The sequence below is a fragment of the Arabidopsis thaliana genome, chromosome 4, assembly GCF_000001735.4.
Source record: "Arabidopsis thaliana chromosome 4, partial sequence".
In the NCBI taxonomy this organism is placed as follows: domain Eukaryota; kingdom Viridiplantae; phylum Streptophyta; class Magnoliopsida; order Brassicales; family Brassicaceae; genus Arabidopsis; species Arabidopsis thaliana.
Window position 1 is genome coordinate 9,344,744 of NC_003075.7, and position 22,371 is coordinate 9,367,114.

Here is a 22,371-nt window from a genome sequence, read left to right on the forward strand (position 1 = left end):
TAATTTATCGTGTGATTGATTTTTTTTTTATATAAAAAAATAGAAGTAAAATTGTAACTTTTTATGAAAACCGTCGTAATCGTACGTCACTAAGCTACAAAAATACAACAAACAGTGACTAATAAGAAAATGTAGAGTGATATTAGATGAATTTAACACGTGGAAAAATCATGAGGAGGAGATGATTTTTTCTGTTGCATTCCCTTCTGTGGTTACCAGCTACGATAACGTTCACGCCCTCCTCCACTTAAATTAGAATGTGAGAAAATAAAATAGCAAGAAATTGGAGATCACAACAGTATTGAGTGTAGGACATATTACAAAGGAGACAAAATCAGTCAATAGTAAAAAGGTATCACAATAAAAAAAAATGTCAATAAAAAGGGGCCATTGTATGACATGAAAGAACAAAATTAAGTGATCATCACTTCTCCTCCTTTATCGAGAGCTTCAGTTTTAGAGCAACAATGTCTCTATTTCTGAAGCCCTTCCTCTTCCTATACGACACCACTCTTAGTCTTCTCTTACTTCTGGTACTTTATAGCTCGATCTCTCTATATATAAATACTTAAATAATTACTGTGACATTAAGTTAATTGTTATTTCTCATGCATGAATTAGTTCAATGGATGGAGTCTTGAGGATACAGCAGCAGCCCAAAAGAGGCGTGAAGCAGACAAAAATGCTGCAGAAACTGAATGGATCCAACTCCAATACTTGTGGACCAAAACAAGGAGTGTTGTACTACTTCCCGTTTTCAAGGGTTTGGTGGTTATGTGTTTGGTTCTATCCATTATAGTGTTCTTCGAGAGTTTTTACATGAACTTTGTGATACTCTTCGTCAAGTTATTTAAACGTAAACCCCATAAAGTGTACAAATGGGAGGCCATGCAAGAAGATGTTGAGGTTGGACCCGATAACTACCCAATGGTTCTTATCCAAATACCAATGTACAATGAAAAAGAGGTATACGCATATATATACTACCTTTATTAATTACACTCTTTTATTATATGGTTGATTTAGTAGTTCAAGTTGTAGATGATTCTACGGATCCGGCCGTAAGGGTAAGTAGCTTGTTCGAATTCCTTTTTTTTCTTATTTATTAATTAGATATTACAAAAAAAAAACTAAACAATTCATACAACATGTTAAAAACAATGGACAAACCAATCTAAAGTTCAAAACGCATTGGTTAAATATTTATTCAACCGATTTTTTGACCTAGACCGCTCTAATTACTTGGTTAAGAACATCAGACTAATATATTTTTAAAATTTAAATTTATTTAATAAATAACCACAAAAGTGGAAAAATATTTTGAAGATACGAATATATAAAAATAACATCATGTTTTATTTTAATTTGAAAATAGAAAATATATTGAAACATACATAATTTCTGTAACTATCATATATATTTTATTAATTAAACAAAAATAAAATAATATGAAAATGTTTCCGAAATTTTTTGTTTAATTAGTTAGGTGTTAGACTTAGACCCCCTTCAAGCGCTTGATTAGTGCCTAATTTTTTTGCACAAACTTTATTTTGTGTTTCTTATCTTTTATTGGAGAAACAAACAATATAATTGTTTGCTTAATTTTTTCTTTTATAATACTTTTAACTATTAAATTTAAAATTTGTTTGAGGTTTAAATAGTTCTCCTTATATATAGAATTTCCGATAATAAATAGTATAGTGTGTAACACTTTTCTCACAATTTTTTCACCTAAGATGTTTATCTTTTTCCTATAATTGAATCTTCTTTTGATTTACAAATCAAAGATATATCACAAAATTTTGATATAGACGGGACTTCTATATCGATCCATCACATATTAGAATGCAAACATTGTAATTTGTATATATAGTATGATGAATGTGAAAGTGTAAGCAGGAAGGTGTGGACGTAGAGATTGCAAAATGGCAAAGCCAAGGCATAAACATAAGGTGTGAAAGGAGAGATAACAGGAACGGCTACAAAGCCGGAGCTATGAAAGAAGCTCTTACGCAGAGCTACGTCAAGCAATGCGACTTCGTAGCAGTCTTCGATGCTGATTTCCAACCCGAGCCCGATTATCTCATCCGCGCTGTCCCTTTCCTTGTCCACAACCCTGACGTTGCTCTAGTTCAAGCCCGATGGATATTTGGTATGTTTACAATCATTTTAATTTGTGTAATGTATTTTTTTTTCCAGTAATAATGAACGGTAATTTTCTGGCAGTTAACGCGAACAAATGCTTGATGACGAGGATGCAAGAGATGTCTCTCAACTATCATTTCAAAGTGGAACAAGAATCAGGGTCGACTAGACATGCTTTCTTCGGGTTTAATGGTATGACTAATTAAATCTCCAAGCATATCAAAATAACACAAGCTATTAGAAAAAATGATAAGAATCATGAGACTACTTACTAATTGATTATATATGAGTTGGAAGTCATCTACCCTAAGGACGGGTTAGTCAAAAAAATTAAGGCGATGATCCTTAAGGATTGCCATCTTAACCTAAGAGAGAGCATAGTGTGAACCTTAAACTAAATGGGAAATATGAGGAAGTATAAAAAAATTTCATAGAAAGATGAACATTAATTACTTAGCTCCTTCACTTATTATTAGACTCGTTCAAAACACCTTGTGGACGTCTATAAGACATATTTTTTAGACCATATATATATGAAATAGAAGTGAGATATTAATAAATATAGGAACCGCGGGTGTATGGAGAATATCGGCAATGGAAGCAGCAGGAGGATGGAAATCAAGGACCACAGTAGAGGACATGGACTTGGCTGTTCGTGTTGGTCTTCATGGCTGGAAATTTGTCTACCTTAACGACCTCACGGTAACACACACGTTTTCCTTAATAAATTAAAGAATTTGTTACTCAAAATCATTAGATTGCTAAATACATAAGGCTCCTTTTGTTATCACAAACAAAACAATAAATGGCTAATTTGGCTGTATGCAGGTGAGAAACGAGCTTCCAAGCAAATTTAAGGCCTACAGATTCCAGCAACATAGGTGGTCCTGTGGACCGGCGAATCTATTTAGAAAAATGACGATGGAGATCATTTTCAATAAGGTCATTTTTGTCACTTTGCTTCATTCAGACCCCATGTGTCAGTGACTGATGTCCTGGTTATTTTGTCTTTAGATGTATTGGGACCCCCCGATAGTTATAAGCAGGGTGTCCTGTTTGAACTAGTTGAGGACCAGTGTTGAAAGACACGTTTCAGTGATTGATTGGTTTAAGTCCTTCTCTTTGTCTCTTGTTTGGACCGGGGTAGTGTGATATGTACGGTCTAATATCAACCAGTTTGGCTAACTAATTAGGGTTTGTTCGGTTTCAACATGGTTCGATTTTACTAATGCTTGATCGAACCAAACTTCAAAATGATACTTCCGTTATTAATCAGTGGGTAGGGTTTAATGTGGTTCAGTCCTTTGTTTGATATTTTATTTCATTTTCCAGTTTAAGAAGTTTTGAGGATTGACTTTATTAACAAGGAATGTTTGTTTTGGAACAGAGAGTATCAATTTGGAAGAAGTTTTATGTGATCTACAGCTTTTTCTTCGTAAGGAAAGTGGCGGTACACTTCTTGACATTCTTCTTCTACTGTATAATTGTGCCAACAAGTGTCTTCTTCCCTGAAATCCACATCCCATCTTGGTCTACCATTTACGTTCCCTCTTTGATCAGTATCTTCCACACCCTGGCAACTCCAAGGTACGTCTTAATCACTCATCAAGATTAATATGTCTTCTAACTTTAAATTAATGCATGTTTATATTTGAATCAACCAGATCCTTCTACCTCGTGATATTTTGGGTCTTGTTCGAGAATGTAATGGCTATGCATCGAACCAAAGGTACGTGCATTGGCCTACTTGAAGGAGGAAGAGTAAACGAATGGGTTGTGACCGAAAAACTAGGAGATGCTTTGAAGAGTAAGCTACTCTCTCGGGTAGTCCAAAGAAAATCTTGTTATCAAAGGTTAGGAAAAAAAAAGACGTATATATATTTTTCCCTTTTTGTTAGATTAATCAAGAAGTTGTAAATATATAATGTTTCCGTTGATGTTATGATGTTTTGTAACGAATACACATTGTTATAACAAAATAAAAGTGTGCTATTTTGTTGCAGAGTGAATTCCAAGGAAGTGATGGTGGGGGTATACATATTAGGATGTGCACTCTATGGCCTGATCTATGGGCACACATGGTTACATTTCTATCTTTTTCTTCAGGCCACAGCCTTTTTCGTCTCCGGTTTTGGTTTTGTCGGAACCTAAGAACCTTCCCGGCCCATTATTTTTAGTCACCAAATAAATTCTCCATGTTTTAGTTCTTATTTACACTTTTATTTATTTTGACACCATTGTACGGTTTGGACCCCATATCATCATGTTGTATAAGTATAACGAATAATGATTTTTTGTTTGTTTGAATGTATGCGTCACTCGGTAATTTCCCCATTATTATTTATCATCCTTTATTTGAAAATCGATATAATAAACCTATCTGACGAATTTTACCTAAAGAAAATTTTTAAAAAAGAATTCGAAAGGCAATGTATCAAAAAAAATTTATTTTTCAATGATTAAGATAAACAAACCATCAATATAACTATAATTTCTATCTCATATCTTCACATCTCTTTTCAAATCAAGCGATTGTGTTAACGAGCTAGTGGATATATTATATATGCTCAACGACCATTCGTTTTCTAATCCCTCAATTTTGTTTGATTTCGCTCTACGTTTAGCCAATTTAATGACATGTTTTTTGGTAAAAAAAAATGCTTACTATCCAAATATACTACATCCACTAGTGGAGTTTAAGTAATAAGATGCAAATGTTCTGACCAAGAAGAAGAAAAGTCCGATATGACACAGGAAAAAATGTATATTTTACAGAAAGAGCATGTATTAGAATTCTCAACGTCCATTAAATTTTGAATTTTGGGTGTTCAACTTCAACCACAATCCCCCCAGTTTTGGTTAAACATTTCCAAAATATTTATTTCTCAAAATGGAAAACTCGGAAAATAAATAATTTATTCTAATATTAGTTTCCTATTGGCCACTGGCCAGTCACAACTATACGACCTTTTAAAGTCTTCCCAGTCTCCTAGAAACATCTGTCTTTCATAATTCCATTACCTTAAGTGATTACATTTGTATCTGTAAAAAACCCAAAAACAAAAAGCATGAAAATTGAAATTTCCCACAAACCCCATTTCTGAAAATTCTCCTTGGTTTGTTTGTACAGTATAAAGAACAAATTTAAGCATGGATTTACAAAGAACTTTGATGTTCTCTTGTTGGGTTCTGTCTCTTTTGATCATCAAAACGACAGCGTATAACGAGAAACAGCTGTTCCAGCCGCTTGAAACGGAAAACGCAAACGCGATGACCGCGGTTATGGAGCGAGGATTAAAGACGCAGCGGCGGCCGGAGCACAAGAACGCTTATGCGACGATGATGTACATGGGAACACCAAGAGACTACGAGTTCTACGTTGCGACACGTGTCTTGATCAGATCGCTTAAGAGTCTCCACGTGGACGCTGATATCGTCGTTATAGCCTCCCTCGACGTTCCTATCAACTGGATTCACGCTCTGTAAGCGTCTCATCATCTTCTTTTTCTTCTTCTCTCTTTACATCGTCAAAACGCCACCGTTTAATTGGTTAGAAAATTCTGAAGTCTTTTTTTTTTCTTTTCTTCTTTGAATCAAGGAAATAACATTATTTTGTAGAATAGTTTTTCTAACCTCATTTGGATTATACAAATTAATATATACTATGTTTTTTAATTTAGAGTAAAGAGAACATGGAAGAGCAGTAATGCGGGAACGAGCATGAAATTAATTTTTAAATTTTTCAAAATTTTATTATTTGGCTCTTTAGTTAAAGAAAAAAAGACTTATTAAAATTGAGAATGTCCAGAACAAGACAGTCTTTGGTCGCAGACGTGTTTCCACGACCTTTTTTTGGAGTGTGCTTGTCTTTTTTTTCGTCTATTGTTGATATAAAATATCTCAGCCATAAATAAAAAAATCACAATAGGATTTTCTTTCGAACATAGAAGCTTACTTATAAAATGATTTATTTCTTCTTTTGTCAGTATTATTTCATATTCATGTTACCTTTTTCATTTTCATATTCAAACTTACATGAGTTAGGTGGAAATTTGGTGTTTCTCTTTTGTGTAGTGGAAAGTGAGAATTTAAGAGATTGGATGTGTAAAAATAAATAAATATATTAGTGGGATTGCTTGTTGATTTTATTATAAAGAGAAAGAAAATATAATGTTGTTAGAAAGAGTAATTTGGCTGTCAGATACCTTATTATAGTAACTAAAAAGTCTCAGACCTTTTCTTTGTTTTGGTAAAAGGAATGAATTATAATTAAATTTTAAAAAATATTTTGAAAGTTTCAGTATACATAATATTTTATTGCTGCATTTTATACATAATGCAAAAAAAATCTGTTTTGATCTTATTATAATTCATTAATGAGGTATGTAGGGAAGAAGAAGATGGAGCTAAAGTAGTGAGAGTAGAGAATCTTGAGAATCCATACAAGAAACAAACCAACTTCGACAACAGATTCAAGCTTAGTCTAAACAAGCTCTACGCTTGGTCTCTCTCTGATTATGACCGTGTTGTAATGCTTGATGTCGACAATCTCTTTCTCAAGAACACCGACGAGCTCTTCCAGTGTGGCCAATTTTGTGCTGTCTTCATCAACCCTTGCATCTTCCACACTGGTCTCTTTGTGTTGCAGCCATCAATGGAGGTCTTTAGAGACATGCTTCATGAGCTTGAAGTAAAGAGAGATAACCCTGATGGAGCTGATCAAGGCTTTCTTGTCAGCTACTTCTCTGATTTACTCAATCAGCCTCTCTTTCGTCCTCCTCCCGATAACCGCACCGCGCTTAAGGGACATTTTAGGCTTCCTTTGGGATATCAAATGGACGCATCTTATTACTGTAAGTGGCTACTATACTCTGCATTTCAACAACCACAAAACATTTTGCTAATCTTTTTGTGTGTTACTATCTTTATTAGACCTTAAGCTCAGATGGAACGTACCATGTGGACCAAACAGTGTGATAACGTTCCCAGGAGCAGTATGGTTAAAGCCATGGTATTGGTGGTCATGGCCTGTTCTTCCTTTAGGCCTTTCATGGCACCACCAACGCCGCTACACGATTAGGTACGTTTCAGTTTATAACAGACCGAAACCTAGACAATAATACTCACAACATGACCCTGTGAATCCCATTGGATACATGCTCTCAATTACTATTGTAGGCATATATAGTGGTTGCATGTTTTTGGGATTTTTATGGGTTTGGACCTCTGATTCTCACATATATTTTTGGTAAGGACTAATCCTCATGTGTCATTTCAGTTATTCAGCAGAGATGCCTTGGGTCCTAACCCAAGCAGTGTTCTACCTAGGAATTATACTAGTCACACGTCTAGCGCGTCCCAACATGACCAAGCTATGTTACCGACGTTCTGATAAGAATCTAAGCATGATCCAGACAGCTTTCAAGTTTGTTGCACTCCTCTTTATCCTCTCAGCCTACATTATACCATTCTTCATCATCCCACAGACGATCCACCCGCTCATTGGTTGGTCTCTCTACTTAACCGGCTCCTTTGCTCTCTCTACCATACCCATCAACGCCTTCTTGCTTCCCATTCTCCCTGTCATAACACCGTGGCTTGGCATTTTCGGGACACTCCTCGTGATGGCTTTTCCTTCTTATCCTGATGGCGTTGTTAGAGCATTGTCGGTTTTCGGGTATGCATTTTGTTGTGCACCGTTTCTATGGGTCTCCTTTGTGAAGATCACATCGCATCTTCAGATTATGATTGACAAAGAGGTTTTGTTTCCGCGGTTGGGTGAATCCGGAGTCACTTCTGGTCTCAGCAAATTGTACTGATTAAGACGGTAAGATTTTGATCAACTTAATGGATTGCTTATGTACATAAAGGTTAGAGACGATTAACAAAAATGAAAGATAATCTCTCACATTTTCTAGGTACTTTGTTCACTAAGATTCAAAAGAAATGCAAGTTCATTAGAAAGGAGTTTCTAAATAGTAAATACATATCATCATCGACTTAACAGAACACTACAAAAAAAGTTACATAGGTTGTGGTTGTTGTGACTGAGCACATCCAAAATGGGCCTGATCAAATGAGACCCATAATGGCCCATCAAGCATCTTCTTCAGATTTAAGTTTAATTCAGATTCCCGACACGATGTCGTTTTACAGCAAGGTCTTCCCAAATGCCACTCCACTGTTTTACAGTGGGCCCTAATGAATTAATATGATATTTTTGTCAAAACATTTTAGGTACATGACTCCGAATAATTTTCTTACAAATTGTTATTTTGTGTGAATATGATAAAATTATCACCAAATGTATGGTGAACATGAATATTACTTAAAATTTGGTAGCTCTAAAATAGAAAACAAAACATAAAGGAATATGGGTTCATGTTTGTATGATCGGTCCACACATTTTCCAACGGAAGCTTAAAGCAAAAAAGTTGTGCCACATGTCCCCGACCTTTATATGATATGACAAACTATCCAATTTACTAAAATACCCTGCATCTCCATTTCTTCAGACACATACTGTAATGTTTTTGTTCCTCAAGAAAATTACTCAAGCAAACTAAAAAATCTCAAAATATATAAAAAAGACTCTTCGTTTAATTATGGTGTCGATCTGTCAGTGGATAATTGTTTGTTTAACACTGAGAGTCAGGCAAGGGTAAACATGCAGAAACGTGATTTTGAAGATGGTGGATTCAGGGATATTTCTGTAATAAATAAGTATGTTACTTAATGACCTTGCGAATAGAAAAAAGAAAGTGTGTTGTCTTTTTTTTTTGTGTGTTAAGAAAGAAACATAAATGGTTCTGTTTTGATATAAAACTACTACTACTAGACAGAGTTACACAGATGCAGCTGGCGACACGAACTACACCACAAACAAAATAGGAATTAAACTACCAAATAAGTAACTATCCTCTCTTATTTTTTGTCAATAAGTAATTGTCTTTTTATTGTTTTAAGAAAAAGTAGTACTCCATAAGGTAGATATAAACCGATATATCAAAAAATTTATGATATACGATCTCTGATTCATATAATTATTCGTAGCTAGTTTGTCAGAGGTTCAAGAAGAGAATTACAACACTATTCAACGAATAGTATTCATTGCATTTTTGGAGAAATATCTCAGCATTTTTGAGTTTAGATATTTCACTTATCGAGATATTTTTGAATGTTTATGATCTAATCATATTTTGGATGGTTTTATGTATCACCACAGTGTCTATAGATTCTAGTTGTGACTTGTGATAGAATAATATTTACAATTTACATAGAGCACACACTTGTGTGAGTTGTGTCATAAAAAAATGTAGTTGAAATTAAATAGTTCCATTAAAAACACATTACTAAAATCAAAGATCCAAGATCCAAAGATCATGCAAAAGAATCATCTCAAGAATTCCAAATATCAAAACGACATAACAAAGATCCAACAATTTATAATCAAGAAAGCTCAAATTGTTAAGAAAACTAGAAACAGAGCTAGTTCCTTTGGTTTCTTTGGTTTTTGTTGTTGTTGTCTTACATCAAAAGTACATTGTTTTGATAATATGATCCCAAAGATTCCAAAACCAATAAACGGTTTTCTCTAATAAAGAATAATTATCTTGAAGACAAACCAAATCATCAAGATTCTTTGATTTTTTTTGATGTTACTCTAGACTCTGAAACCTTTATATGGCTGAAACGACGGTGACAGCTTCAGCTTCTTGCGGCGGAGGAAGATTCAGATCTATCATACAGCGACGGAGCTCAGGGAAATGTCTTTTTTCCGGCTTCCTCTCTTCCTCCGGTTTTTTCAGTTTAATCTCGAGCTCCCTTGAATCTCTTGACAGCATCATCAAGCACATAGCTAAATCTTGTTCAGGAGAACCATCAGAGACAGAACTCGCTGGTTCTGGTGACTCGTGAATTGTCTTTTGCTTCTTCGAGTTCTCAAACACTCTCTTACTCTTTGCCTTCTTCTTCTTCTTCTTTGAAACATCTCCTCTGACCCGTTTCTTAACCGGGTCTCCGGATTCAGGTTCGGTCTCTGTCTCACTGTTGTAAATTGTGGATGACTCAGGATCCGGATTAAAGACCCGGAAACTCTTCCTCGGGTTCTCTCGTAACCCGTAGGCGAGCGCTTTACCATCGGAGGAAGAGGAAGAAGAAGAATAGACCGAGTCACCTAGTTTCTTCCGAGCTGAAGACTGAGATGAGACCAAGTGAGACTTCATGTGACCACCAAGTGCTCTGCCATTACAGAAACTCTTGGAACAGAGCTTGCATTTGTGTTTGTTCTGCATTTTGCCAAAAGAAACAAGAACAGAACAAAAAGCAAGAAAAAGAAACCTAAGAAGACTTTAATAAGTTTCTTTTGTCAAATCTCTCTCTCGATGTCTCAATTTGATTAGAGAGACTGTTGTAGTAGAGAAGCTATGAGAGAGAGAGAGAATGAGAGAAGTTAATAAGAGTAGGTAACAAGCATTCCTCTCTTTTTCACAAACCCCCAAAATTAACAATTATGACTTTTTGGTCCATACGATAACTACCACTAATGATACGTAAAGATAAGTTTTTTTGTTTAGTTTTAGTAAGAAAAATTAAGAGAAAACTATACTATTTTTAATTCTGGCTGACAACGATAACCACCGAGTGAAGAATCTCGAATTAATGCAGAAAGATTAAAATTTGAATTATTAGTTAATTACAAAGGTTTAAAAGATAGACTAACAAAGCACAAAACAAAAAGCTGTTGTTTTGCTTCTTTAGTTGATTATTGACTTCTTAAAGCATAAAAAGAGTTTCTAAGCATAACAAAGTATGTGTGTGTGAATTATGTTGGTTGGGTTAGTTGGAGGAATTGTAATGGCAGAATCGGTTGAAGTGTCGAGGTTGGAATTATATAAACGATTGTTTTAGTTGCATTGATTTTAATTGGGTGTTGAGGTTTTAATGCTGAAATGTCATTTTTAACGGTTAAACGTTTAAATAACTTGATACTCATGAGTTTTTATTAGTGGTTCGAGTGTTTGAACAATAAAAACTAAACAACATATAATCATAACATTTATATAATTGTACTTAGGTTGGTATCCTTTAACATACGATGGTGTCGACACATAAGTGAATGACTACACAATGATGATTGGAAAGGTCCAAGTAAGTTGAACCACTAGACCACCATAAATCCAAATTTCCGGTTTGGTTATTTAGTTTTTTTCTTAAAGAAAAATTTATTTTAAAAATAGAGAAGTATATGTTTTACATGACTTCAACATGTTTTGCATTCGGTTCCACTTTGTTTAGCTGAATTGAGAACTCTTGGCTGTCATTATTTTGTTTGCAGCAGAGAGATTATACTCATTGCTGTTATAGTCTCATTTCAAATGAAAGAAAAAGACAAAAAAGTTTTTAAAAAAATGTAATTGTTTGCGAGTGTGATAAGTGTCTTAATGTTTTGAATTTTCGAACCGGGACTGAATTTTGTTTATGATTGCAAGTTCAACAAACTTGACATTCATACTTAAATCTCTATTTAGTTTTACTTTAATTTCTACGTAATGGGTTAATGATAAGAACTATAAAATGATTACCATTGGTTCAATGATAGTATAGTATTCTGATTTAATTACCAATAATACAGATGATACTAATAAATGTGATAGCTTCTCCGATTCGAAAAACTTACTTATGTGTTTTGGTTATCCAAAACAAGTTGGTTTATACTTTCTAAGCAATTAGAAGTTACATAATTATTTGTCGTATTAACTATAGTAACAGTTCTTGTTTTGGTTCATACAAAACATGTGGATGTCAAAACAGTAAATATGACTACTAATAAAAAAAAACTAATACTTTTTTAACAGAGGAAAATACCATGTATTAAAAATGTTATTTCTTTGATAAAGTGTATGAAAGATGTTGCATAGTCACACAGACGTAGCAGTAGTCAAGAATCCATTAAATTGATAATATACCTTTGGTAATCATGGTTTTATTGAAAAGGTGACAAAGAATACATATGTTAACATTACCAGCAAGGATTTGAATTTGAGTTGTTGGAACTTTAATACATAGTTGAGTAAAGAAGAGGCTTACACAATGGAATCTATCGTGTTAACTACTTAGCTTTGCTTCAATCTCAATTTTCAGTAACTACGTAACTCTTCAGATGCAAACAAAAAAATCTCTGTTCAGTGTTTAATATTAGTTAACTTTTCATCCAAATAAATATATTAATTGACTATAAGAAAGAAATCGTGGAAACCTCTTGGTCTAATGGTTGACCAAAAGTTCATTAATGCTTTTACATCCAGAAGTCTAATGTTCCAGTTCCAGCTACTGCGATTTATTAGCAAATTTGCAGATTAATGGAAGCACGTATGCATGATATCTACAACGAAGTACAATTATAGTCGTTCGCCAAGATTTTATGTAGAGAAGATATTGAAGGTATCCATCAAGCGCATGGAGAAAGAGAAGAAGATATCGACATTGATGGAGGAATTGTAATCCTTCTTTTGTCCCCAACACACATGCCTGTGAAATTTTTAAAACTTGAGAGCAATACACCATTTGAAACAAAGTGATGAAAACCTTTAGGAGGACGAAACTAAGTTACCATTTAAGCCAACATCCCATCCCTTAATGACTTTACCATGACCTGCATGTAACAACAACTTCATAAGTATCACGTACCAATCACATAACTCCATCCCTTAATTGCCATATCACATAAGTATTAAAAGGTGCTTTTCCAATGGTGGAATCGAAGATCTTCCCGTTCTCTTGAAGCTTTCCGATATAGCGGACACTAACCTGCTTGGTCATCTGCTATGTAATGACAATTCTATAAATACCCTGACTTGCGTTTTTTTGTTTCTACCTTGTTTGTCATTATCTAACTCCATCTCCACACCTGACTTATACTCTGGCTCAGCTTTTCTTTGGGAATAGGAAAACAGTCTTTGGCGTGTATTTGCTTAGTTCCATTCGCATTCTCATATTAGGTAGGTTTATCTTCATCTTCTAACTCAACGGTAATTTTTATTTATATATAAATATACCTTCACATTGAACAACTTTTTACATAACATCGTTTAGGCCCTTTTTCTTCGCCCTGTATGTATGTGATGTTTTTTTTATATCCAACTATTTTAGTATCACACACGAACATATACTGTAGTCTACAGCCTACTACATGTATATCTAACCGAATTATCTGTAAAGTAAAATTGTCTTACTTCTTTAAACCTAAACTAAATTCACAAGAACATTAAGAAGAAGAAAAAAAAAAGACTTTGAACTAAAGCAAGAGAGGCTTCTGAAGATCAAACTCTGTTCTAAGCAAACTTTCTTCATCATCTTGTTTCATTTCATCTATTTCTTCACAATCCTCTTTTCCTTTAGCCCACAGAACGAAGTAGAGTCCTCCGAACATCAACGCCATTCCCGCAAAGCTAATTTGACAGAGAAAAACAAACAAGAAAGAAGATAAATGACTTCTCTTTCTGTCTAAAAGATCATACAATGAATGCGAAAAGCTGCAAAAATGTACCTTCCTAGGTTGAAACTCTCTTCCATGGTAAAAGCAGAGACAACAACACATACCACAGTTGCAATTGGACTAAAGAGAGACACAATCACTGGTCCTTTCCTCTTAATCACCCATGCATTGAAGCTTAACCCTCCTCCACTCACCAACCCTCCCTAGAAAAAAAACAAAAACATTTTCAACACATCCAAATGTTGCCAACCATATATGATTTATGACGTACCAGTATTGCGTATCCCACAAGGTGGCCGAGACCGATTACTGATGCACTTCCCATTTCCATACTTCCCTTAAGAGCATACTGCAAAGCTACTGTGGTGATCCCACCCATCAAAGATACCATCGAGAACATTGATATAGGCGCCGGAAACTCGGCTAGTATGGATGCCTAATTAGGACGATCAAAGTGATTTCACAAGCAAAGAATCAGATTAATTAGCACAACCGGATATATGATAGCTCTAGGGCTAAGAAGGGGTATAAGGTGAAACCTGAAGGACAATACTAGAGGACAAGCCGCAAATGGCAAGGAGGAGATAGAGGCAACCTAAGATCTTGTCCTTGTCCACAACGACTTCGTCAGGGACAATAGGTATAGTCTTAACCGAGCTTAAAGTAGCGGTAGTACTGTGCATTAAGCTCATAATGAGAGCTCCCATCACACACAACACTGTCCCTCCCATCTTAACTCTACTATACATACAACTTAGCTTCACTTTCTCCATCCTTAACAATTACAATTTATTCAAATAACACATTAATGAAAGCTCTAATCTTCAAACACTAAACAGATTAGATTAACACAAAAGTAAAAGATTTACCCAGCAGCCCAAGCAATGACAAAAATGAAAGCAGGGCAGAGATTAGGCATAGCTGTAGCCATTGAAGCAGAGGTGTGTTTCATTCCTTCCAAGAATAACCCCTGGAACAGAGTCACTCTGTTTCAAACACAACTTCTCTCTTAATTAATCCCTTGTTATGAATTTTTAATTCTTCTCCTTCTCTTTAACGTATAGAAGAAGCAAGGTAAGCATCTATTAATCAAAACATGCAGAAATAAATAAAAAGAGGAGTTTTTACCCAGCAAGAGCAACCAAAACTAGTTTTATCTTCAACTTGAAACTTAGACTTCTAGGCCAAAGCTTCCTACAAATACACACCACAAAAATCCAAATTTTTATTAGAAAAAGAATGTAGAATAAAGTTCGAAACAGAGATTTTGTAAATTAAAAGAAAGAAGAAGATACCTTTCAAGGAGAAAAGCGAGAGGGGTGATGAGAAGAACTGATGCAAAGGTGCATAAGATAACGATAAGAAGTGGGTCAATTCCGAGAGACAGCAACTGACTCAGTAGCTCCGAGTTTCCGGCGTAAATCACCTGAGCTCCGGCCAATCCTCCGATTATTCCTGCTTCTATTAACGTCTCTCTCTTCATCATTTTTTCAACACAAAAAAAACACGAAGAAAATAAAAAGAATAATAACGGACAAATCAGTTGGAACCCATTTGGTAACCGAACAGAAGGATTCGATTTTGTGGGGGAACTAAAAAAGCAGAGAAACACTAATTAAGTTTTTGGTTTTGTTGTTGTTGATAAATGAAAATAGAAAAGATGCTTTGTTTGTGATCTCTCTTTTTGGTAATGTGTAATGCTTGAAGTTGAAACTTTCTCTATCTTTCACTTCTTGCTTTTAAAGACATGTGTCCATTACATTGCATTGGTTTTATTATGGAGTGTCTCGCCATTATAGCTTTTTGGGGAAGCGCAGATTTTAATTTATTTTTAGTCTAAAACGGTGATTATTTTTATAACACATAGAGTCCTCAAATTTTGGTGCAATGGATTTAATATGTATGAAATAAGACAAAACAAAAATTTGAGAGCGGTTAGCTTAATTTGTTAAGAAATAAATATTTCGGTGAGTCTGATATTTCTTAAATAGAACAAATAAATAAATAAATAAAATTCGCCAAATCGGCTAGGCAAAAATTTAAGATTATTCAAATTGTCAAGATTTTTATTTGGGAAGTTGCCACTATATTAATAAAATTTGGAATATAAAACCATAGTTTTGATTGGTAAAATAACGTAATAAAAATAGCAAAATTATAAAACAAGATTCTATTTATTTAAGACTAAAGAATAATATGTTTATTTTGTCAGTAAAGTCATTTAAAAAAAGGTGGAATGATCGATCATAAATCGCCCTCACACAAATTTATGTTAAAGATGAAATTCTGTACTACAGTGAAGTTTAAAAACATGCAGAGTATGAAAAAGAAAGATAAACCAAAAAGAAAGGAGAAGAAGGAAAAAAAGACAGATGCAATAAACTCCGTCAGATTCGGGGACCTTGGCCTTTTCTCGGGGGAGTAACAAAAATATTTATCAGTGTTCTTCTTTTGTTTGTATTCTTATTTTTGGATATATAATACGACATCTTACCATCTTCTCCTTTATTCGTTTTACGTATCTGACTATCTGTTCACTCTTTACTTCCTTCTTTTTTTCTTGCATGCAAATATGGAATGTCTTCATATTTGTATTTGTCACAGTCTCACAGATAAATCATATGTGTATGCCATGTGCCTACCTACCTATAATCATTTTTATTGGTAAAAAAAGCTTCCTATTCTAATATCCTTGTTAATGCTAATGAGATGGTTTAGTGATCTGTTTTCATACCGAAATGTTTTAGTTATTTAACCCAAAACACCAAAGGATGGTTTAGTGATTCGTTTTCACACCGAAATAGTTTTATGATCAAAATATTTTCTAGGGATCAGTTTTAACTAGAAAACTAGACTAGAGTCTATAACGAATTAGTTATTTTATAATAAATGATGTGCCTATGAAAGATTTTTAATTGGAGATGTATAATATTGGAGATGTTGTGTGGAGTGTAAAATATGGTAGGTGAAGCGTAAGATAAGAAAAAATGAGGAGTGTAAGAAAGAAAAGAGCAAAAGTGGGGATGCTTACACGTCAACAATCCTCAGTCTCTTTTCCAATGACTTGTGAAGCGTGTTATCGTCTCTCTTTTCTCCCCCTCTTTTTTTCCCAACAAATATAATATGCGATCTATCTAAATATATTAAGTTAAGAGTTTAATCTTTATCCACATACATTTTTTTCTTTTGTAACATCTGTTATCCATATCATGAAAATTTAATGCGTTTAAAAGCTTAGAAACATTTCACGCTGACCAAAAAAAAGAAAAGTTCACGCTCAAAACACTTAAGACTTAGTTTTATAGACCCTAACTAGTATCAAAACCCCTTGGTGTGAAATAAAAGGCATCTTGAATATGCAGAAACTCATATTAGCTCCTAAACCGGTTCAAAACATTCTAATGACTAATGAGTTGTGCCACGTACGAACAGACAAAAGGTTACAGTCTCAAGTTCTGAAGTCTGTGAACATACATAGTCTTCTCACGTGCCCACGCGTCTACAACTACAACCGTCGCCAACTCACGTGACTTTTTACCTCTTCTTTTTTTTTTTAATTTTTTTTTAAACCACTTTTTGCTTCTTCATACTACGAATAATCATGGTAAAGCTTTATGAAAGATTATAAAAACCATAGGACAAAGAAAACAAAATTTCGAACATCTTAACCAGTTTTGTTCTAAATTATGATATTACAACAATAATTTAAATTGTTTAAACCCTTCTCAATGAAATGTCCTTCTTCTCGTGGGATTGTCCTTCGATATCTTCTCAAAAATGCTTTTTCCTTTTACCTACGCTTATATCTGCACGATAAAAGTAGAAAATACCGAGTTAAACCAACAAATTACAATTTATGTTACTGGTAAATTTCATGTTTATGATGAAATGTTTCTTACCTGGCTTTGCTCTTGAATGAGTTCTTCGACTTCGTCCGAGGTTTTGCTGCAGCCGCGGCACCGCCTCTGCCCTGTTTCTTCTCGCCCATATCACTCTTGAACAGATCTTTCATCTCTTCACCACGAGGCTGGTTTCTTGGTTTACTCCGGCTTTGTTTCTTGTCCGGCTTTGGTCTCTCCATCTTACCGGAATCAATTGCTCTCTGTTTTGCTTTCACCGCTTTTGCTCTCATGTAACCAAGATCCTTTAGTGTCAATCCCTTCTTATCTGTCTCCTGTTTTTTCTTGTCTTTCCCCTGAAAAAAAACACACATTTAAAATCAATACAATGTTTGTCATCCCGGCGAGAGAGAGAGAGAGAGAGAGAGAGAGAGAGAGAGAGAGAGAGAGAGAGTGATGTGTATCTCTGAAATACTTACTCTTGATCTTCCTCTCTTTTCGTCTCCTTCTTCGTCTTCTTCCTCTTCTTCTCCTTCGTTATCTTCTAGCATCTCTCTGGCAGCTTCTAGCTTTCTACGTTTTTTCCTAGGAAGATTCTTCTGTACTTGCATGGTCAAGAGAATTGTAAGTTCTCTAGGAAGAAGCAATCAACACTAAACTAGAACGATAATGCAACTGAATAGTGAAGAGCTTCTTGATAAACAGACCTCGCGTTCACGTTTTCTCTTCTCCTTCATCTTGAGGTCCTCTGCTCTATCAGCACTAACTAGTTCGCCTCCAGCAGGGTTCCCTGCAGAATCCTATTCAGAGAAAGTATAAAGAATGATTCAGACAAGTGTATCCCTCTCTCTACAACAACAACCTCAGGAAATTAAAAGAACACCTTTTCAGCCTGTGCCACGAGCTTCTTCTCCTTCTCTGTCATGAACCAAGTCCTTTTTGGGCGTGCATATATTTCATCTCTGTGCTCAAGCATGTTCTCCGCCTGCAGAAACAAGCCCATAATCACGAATTTGAAATTATTCCCACAATAATTGAACAAAGACAAGAACCAAAGCTGCCTACCTTTGCAAATTCCATTTCAGCTTTCCTTAGAGCTCGCTCATCCCTGAAATTGATGAAAACACCTCAAAGCTTAAGTATACAGATCAACCAATTCTCCTGGGATACCATAATTCTTTGATGAGTGTGAATGAAACCTCTCTGCTGAAATAACAGCGGAATATTGATCTTCCATTTCATCGATTATCTGAGACCACTTGACGATTGACTGCTCTGGGATGACTCGGCTCTTCAACTTTGAACCCACCTTCTTTGCCTTTAAACAAAGAAACAAAGTCGATTCAAATGTCTAAACAAAGCGATAATGAATTGGGTAAAAGCAAGATCCATGTATGTCTGATGATTCACTTACAATGACTTTCAAAAGGGATCGGTCACTATCAGTCACAAACGTTACAGCATAACCTTCCCTTCCAGCCCTAGCTGTTCTACCAACTCTGTGAACATAACTGCAAAATCAAAGGAAAACATATTGTCCTCACATCAGTTAAAGAGAACAAAACTAGTAGCTTTTTAATTTAATCATAATACAGGAAATATATCTTGTTTACCTGTCTATTTCCCGAGGACAAGCATAATTTATAACTGTTTGAACACCAATGATGTCAAGTCCCTGGAATGATCAAAGCAGACAGTGTTCAAGAGGTTAAATAGCAGAGCTACTGAGAAGAGAATCTTGAAAATAAGTTTTTTGCTTCTTATACTTACTCGAGCGGCTACATCGGTAGCAATGAGAAAATCGACCTCCTGCTTTCTGAAAAGCTCCAGAGACTGCAAAATGATACCATTAAGTACTTGCAAACAGAGAACAGAAATATTCATGTACAAATAAAGCTGATGTGCCCAAGTTTCTTACATCAAGACGTTGTGCTTGAGTTAGGTTTCCATGAAGCTCAGCTGCTTTGAGGCCAGCTAATCCGAATAAAATTTTCAGTCTATGTGCAGCTTGTTTTGTTCCACTGGCGCAAGAAGGGACAAAAAATTCTCTCAGCTGAAATACAAAATGCCAAACTATGCAAGCACTTTATGGAACTTGGATTTGAAAGGCATCATATTTATAGTGGCTTCTAACCTAAAGATAATGACTTTTGATTTAAAAGTCCTTGTGCACAATGATAGAAGAACAGCTTCCTGATTTGCCTCACGAGTCCTGCGTATTCTTACCACCCTACAGTTAGGAGATCACGAGTTAGCTAATTGGCATACATGATGTATATTCATAAGCTATTTGTGGATAAATATTTTGGCTCTTGAAAAGGTTGAAAATGATAAGTAGTGGCTGACATACTCCTCAGTCAAGCCTGGTGGCCTTCTAGCTGATGGATCAGCTGAGAGCCGCAACGGTTTGTTCAAGGAAAGTTTGACTAGCTCTTTAACTTCTTCAGTCATTGTGGCTGAGAAGAGCATTGTTTGCCTTCTCTTGGGACATAAGCGAACCTGCATATAGATGTGGACTCAAATATAAATCAAATAACGAACAGCATAACATAATCTCTCCTGTTAAGTCAAATTATATAGTGTCCACTTCTTCAGATTAGAAACTAACAAAGACAAGAAGTTATTGACTACAATTCAATACTAGGTGTCACAGGAACCGACCGTACGAAAGAGATAAACGCAAAGAAATCAGAAAGATACCAGCTCTGTGATTTCAGTGGCAAACCCAGTCTGTAGAAGGCGGTCTGCCTCATCAAGGATTAAAACCGCTAGATCATCCAAATCAACAGACATAGAATTACGCAAATGATCTATCATACGTCCAGGAGTCGCCACAACAATATCTGGCATAGACCTCAGAACCACCTCTTGCTCCTTACACAAGAAACATTAAAGATTTTAGCAATCTTGCTATTCCCATTTTAAGAAACGATTCTCAGAGAGAAAATAAGCTTGTTCTCAAACATCAAATAGTGTACACAGACAAATACATCCTTAGAGAAAGATAAATACATACCCTTACAGAAAGCCCTCCTACAATCAATCCACACTTGATATCAGTAAACTGTGCAAGATTCTGAATCATACTGTGAATCCTGCAACCATTCCAAAGAAACAAATCAGCTTTTTCAGCAACAAGAATCAAAAGGACTTGAAAGTTTATTATTGTTATGGGAGGCAAAGTAATGCTACTTACTGGACGGCCAACTCCCTAGTCGGAGTGAGAATAAGAACTCTAGTAGCAAAGACCCGCTTGGGACGGAACAGCAACCTCTCAAGAGTAGGTAAAGCGAATGCAGCAGTCTATTACAACAAGGTAAATTGAAATAATCATAATCAAAAACTCTATACATTAGTTAAATACCTAAACAAAATCTCAGTATTACACAAAACCATCAATCTAGTACTCACCTTCCCTGACCCAGTGATGGCACTGGCACAAAGATCACGCCCTGTAAGTGCTAAAGGTATACAAGCTGCCTGCATTGTGCAACACAAGCGATTCAGATAAAAACTCTAATTAGTAACTGAATTAGAACACTCTTGTGGGATGAATTGGACCTGAATCGGAGTAGGTTTCTTGTATCCGAGAGTTTCACAAGCTCGAAGCAATGGACGAGAGAGATTAAGCTCCATGAAAGTATCAGCATGAAATGAAACTCCATCCACTGTAGAGAAGAACGGCTTGGGAGTAGCATCTTCTGGTTTGTACTCAGCTGCCTCATCGTCTTCCGAAAGATACTCCTCCTTCACAATCAAAACCACATTTCAATTTCTCTAATAACCTAATTCGAAAACTTATTCAATCAATTCAAAATAAAAGATTTACTTGTTTGTCAGTTTCAGCATCGGAGGCATCTTCTTCTTCTTCTTCCTCTTCTTCTTCTTCATTTATTGAAATGGGAACTGGACGATGCTGAATAGCTTTAGAGATCTTTTCATCAATAGACGTTGTGTGACGGCGGGCGTGTTCTTCACCAACGGAGCTTGAGTAAGATGCAAAATCCCAAGGAGATTGAGCATCAGCATCTCGTTTCCGCTTCTCATCTTCTTCTTCTTCGTCGTCATCTTCTTCTTCATATTCCTCTTCTCCATCTTCGTCTTCTCCAGCTTCATGCTCTTCTGCTTCGCCTTCCTTTACGTCTTCCTCACTACTGTCCTCTTGATTGCGTATTAATTCGAGCTCGTCGTCACTAGCATCCTCAAAGAAGAAACTCGACGGCATTGCTAGGGTTTAAGAGGTTTCAGAAAATTTCAGAGAGACGACCGCCTAATCGAAGCAAGAGGTTTACTAATAGGTCTGGAGAAAAAACCGAACCGATTTAGCAAAAATAAACCATTCGATTCGTAATCTTAAAAAAACGGTTTGGTTTGATTTGAAACCAACAAAACCAACTTGTTTTTTAGCTCCTTGCATTTTGAAAAGTTTATAACTTTGGGCTGGGCTTATGATACAAGATTTAATGGGCTTATATAATTAATTTTTTCAAGTTGTTGTAACTTTGTATAATGATGTTAAAGAAAAAATGATGATACAAAACACCAAGATGTTATTTTCTTTCAAAAAAGGTTTGTATAATGTGTACATATTTAGCCAAAAAAACTTAAAACAGTTTTCTGTTTTCTTAACTAAAATAAGATTCTGTTTAATGAATTTTTTTTTCTAATGGAATTATATTCTTTCTTTTTTGTCTGAACAAGAAACTAATGTATATAGCTTGTAAATATGGAGAAAAGATTACTATGAAAAAGAAATGAAGGTAGGATCTTAAGAAAGTAGATCAGATATTTTATCTACATTTTTTCCTCAATCTAGTTTGGATTGGGAAAAAAACAGTATTTACTTGGAGCACATATATAAAGTAATCTATCACCTATGAATTAGTCATT

General features: G+C 35.2%; 5 protein-coding genes and 1 long non-coding RNA gene across 9 annotated transcripts; 3 read left to right on the plus strand and 3 right to left on the minus strand.

Moving 5' to 3' along the window:
- The first annotated feature begins 406 nt into the window (after window positions 1-406).
- CSLA01 (cellulose synthase-like A01) lies at window positions 407-4,515 on the plus strand. The gene is made up of 9 exons (NM_001341118.1): window positions 407-533; window positions 622-966; window positions 1,900-2,152; window positions 2,227-2,337; window positions 2,711-2,847; window positions 2,974-3,087; window positions 3,533-3,732; window positions 3,810-3,998; window positions 4,149-4,515. Exons 1-9 carry the CDS (start codon window positions 468-470, stop codon window positions 4,294-4,296), a joined length of 1,563 nt encoding a protein of 520 aa, NP_001319964.1. The 5' UTR covers window positions 407-467; the 3' UTR covers window positions 4,297-4,515.
- Window positions 4,516-4,997: 482 nt separating this feature from the next.
- Window positions 4,998-8,089, plus strand: PGSIP8 (Nucleotide-diphospho-sugar transferases superfamily protein). The gene is made up of 4 exons (NM_117761.5): window positions 4,998-5,627; window positions 6,535-6,998; window positions 7,078-7,225; window positions 7,424-8,089. The coding sequence occupies exons 1-4, from the start codon at window positions 5,296-5,298 to the stop codon at window positions 7,962-7,964; spliced, it is 1,485 nt and encodes a 494-aa protein (NP_193393.4). The 5' UTR covers window positions 4,998-5,295; the 3' UTR covers window positions 7,965-8,089.
- A 1,408-nt stretch (window positions 8,090-9,497) lies between these two features.
- Window positions 9,498-10,583, minus strand: AT4G16610 (C2H2-like zinc finger protein). The gene has a single exon (NM_117762.3). It carries the CDS (start codon window positions 10,437-10,439, stop codon window positions 9,825-9,827), a length of 615 nt encoding a protein of 204 aa, NP_193394.1. The 5' UTR covers window positions 10,440-10,583; the 3' UTR covers window positions 9,498-9,824.
- Window positions 10,584-13,100: 2,517 nt separating this feature from the next.
- UMAMIT8 (nodulin MtN21 /EamA-like transporter family protein) lies at window positions 13,101-15,496 on the minus strand. Of its 4 annotated transcripts, none has more exons than NM_001341119.1 (7): window positions 14,938-15,412; window positions 14,771-14,836; window positions 14,512-14,693; window positions 14,182-14,416; window positions 13,914-14,078; window positions 13,694-13,845; window positions 13,101-13,595 (listed from the first exon to the last, which is right to left on the minus strand). In NM_001341119.1, the coding sequence occupies exons 3-7, from the start codon at window positions 14,592-14,594 to the stop codon at window positions 13,442-13,444; spliced, it is 789 nt and encodes a 262-aa protein (NP_001329884.1). In that variant the 5' UTR covers window positions 14,595-14,693; window positions 14,771-14,836; window positions 14,938-15,412; the 3' UTR covers window positions 13,101-13,441. The 4 variants fall into 4 exon arrangements, with proteins under 4 accessions (NP_001329884.1, NP_193395.3, NP_001329885.1 ...); NM_117763.5 differs by having other exon boundaries at window positions 13,163-13,595; window positions 14,512-14,628; window positions 14,938-15,496; NM_001341120.1 differs by having other exon boundaries at window positions 13,203-13,595; window positions 13,694-14,078; window positions 14,512-14,628; window positions 14,938-15,448.
- Window positions 15,497-15,896: 400 nt separating this feature from the next.
- AT4G06400 lies at window positions 15,897-16,335 on the plus strand. The gene is made up of 2 exons (NR_142010.1): window positions 15,897-16,064; window positions 16,250-16,335. It is a non-coding gene; the product is annotated as an other RNA (long non-coding RNA).
- An 873-nt stretch (window positions 16,336-17,208) lies between these two features.
- AT4G16630 (DEA(D/H)-box RNA helicase family protein) lies at window positions 17,209-22,005 on the minus strand. Its single transcript, NM_117764.5, has 19 exons — window positions 21,311-22,005; window positions 21,043-21,228; window positions 20,893-20,961; window positions 20,678-20,784; window positions 20,498-20,576; window positions 20,182-20,355; window positions 19,832-19,980; window positions 19,616-19,711; window positions 19,400-19,502; window positions 19,252-19,314; window positions 19,095-19,156; window positions 18,896-18,992; window positions 18,681-18,799; window positions 18,547-18,589; window positions 18,365-18,466; window positions 18,189-18,281; window positions 17,961-18,080; window positions 17,542-17,837; window positions 17,209-17,448 (listed from the first exon to the last, which is right to left on the minus strand). The coding sequence occupies exons 1-19, from the start codon at window positions 21,704-21,706 to the stop codon at window positions 17,433-17,435; spliced, it is 2,370 nt and encodes a 789-aa protein (NP_193396.3). The 5' UTR covers window positions 21,707-22,005; the 3' UTR covers window positions 17,209-17,432.
- Between the last annotated feature and the right edge of the window lie 366 nt (window positions 22,006-22,371).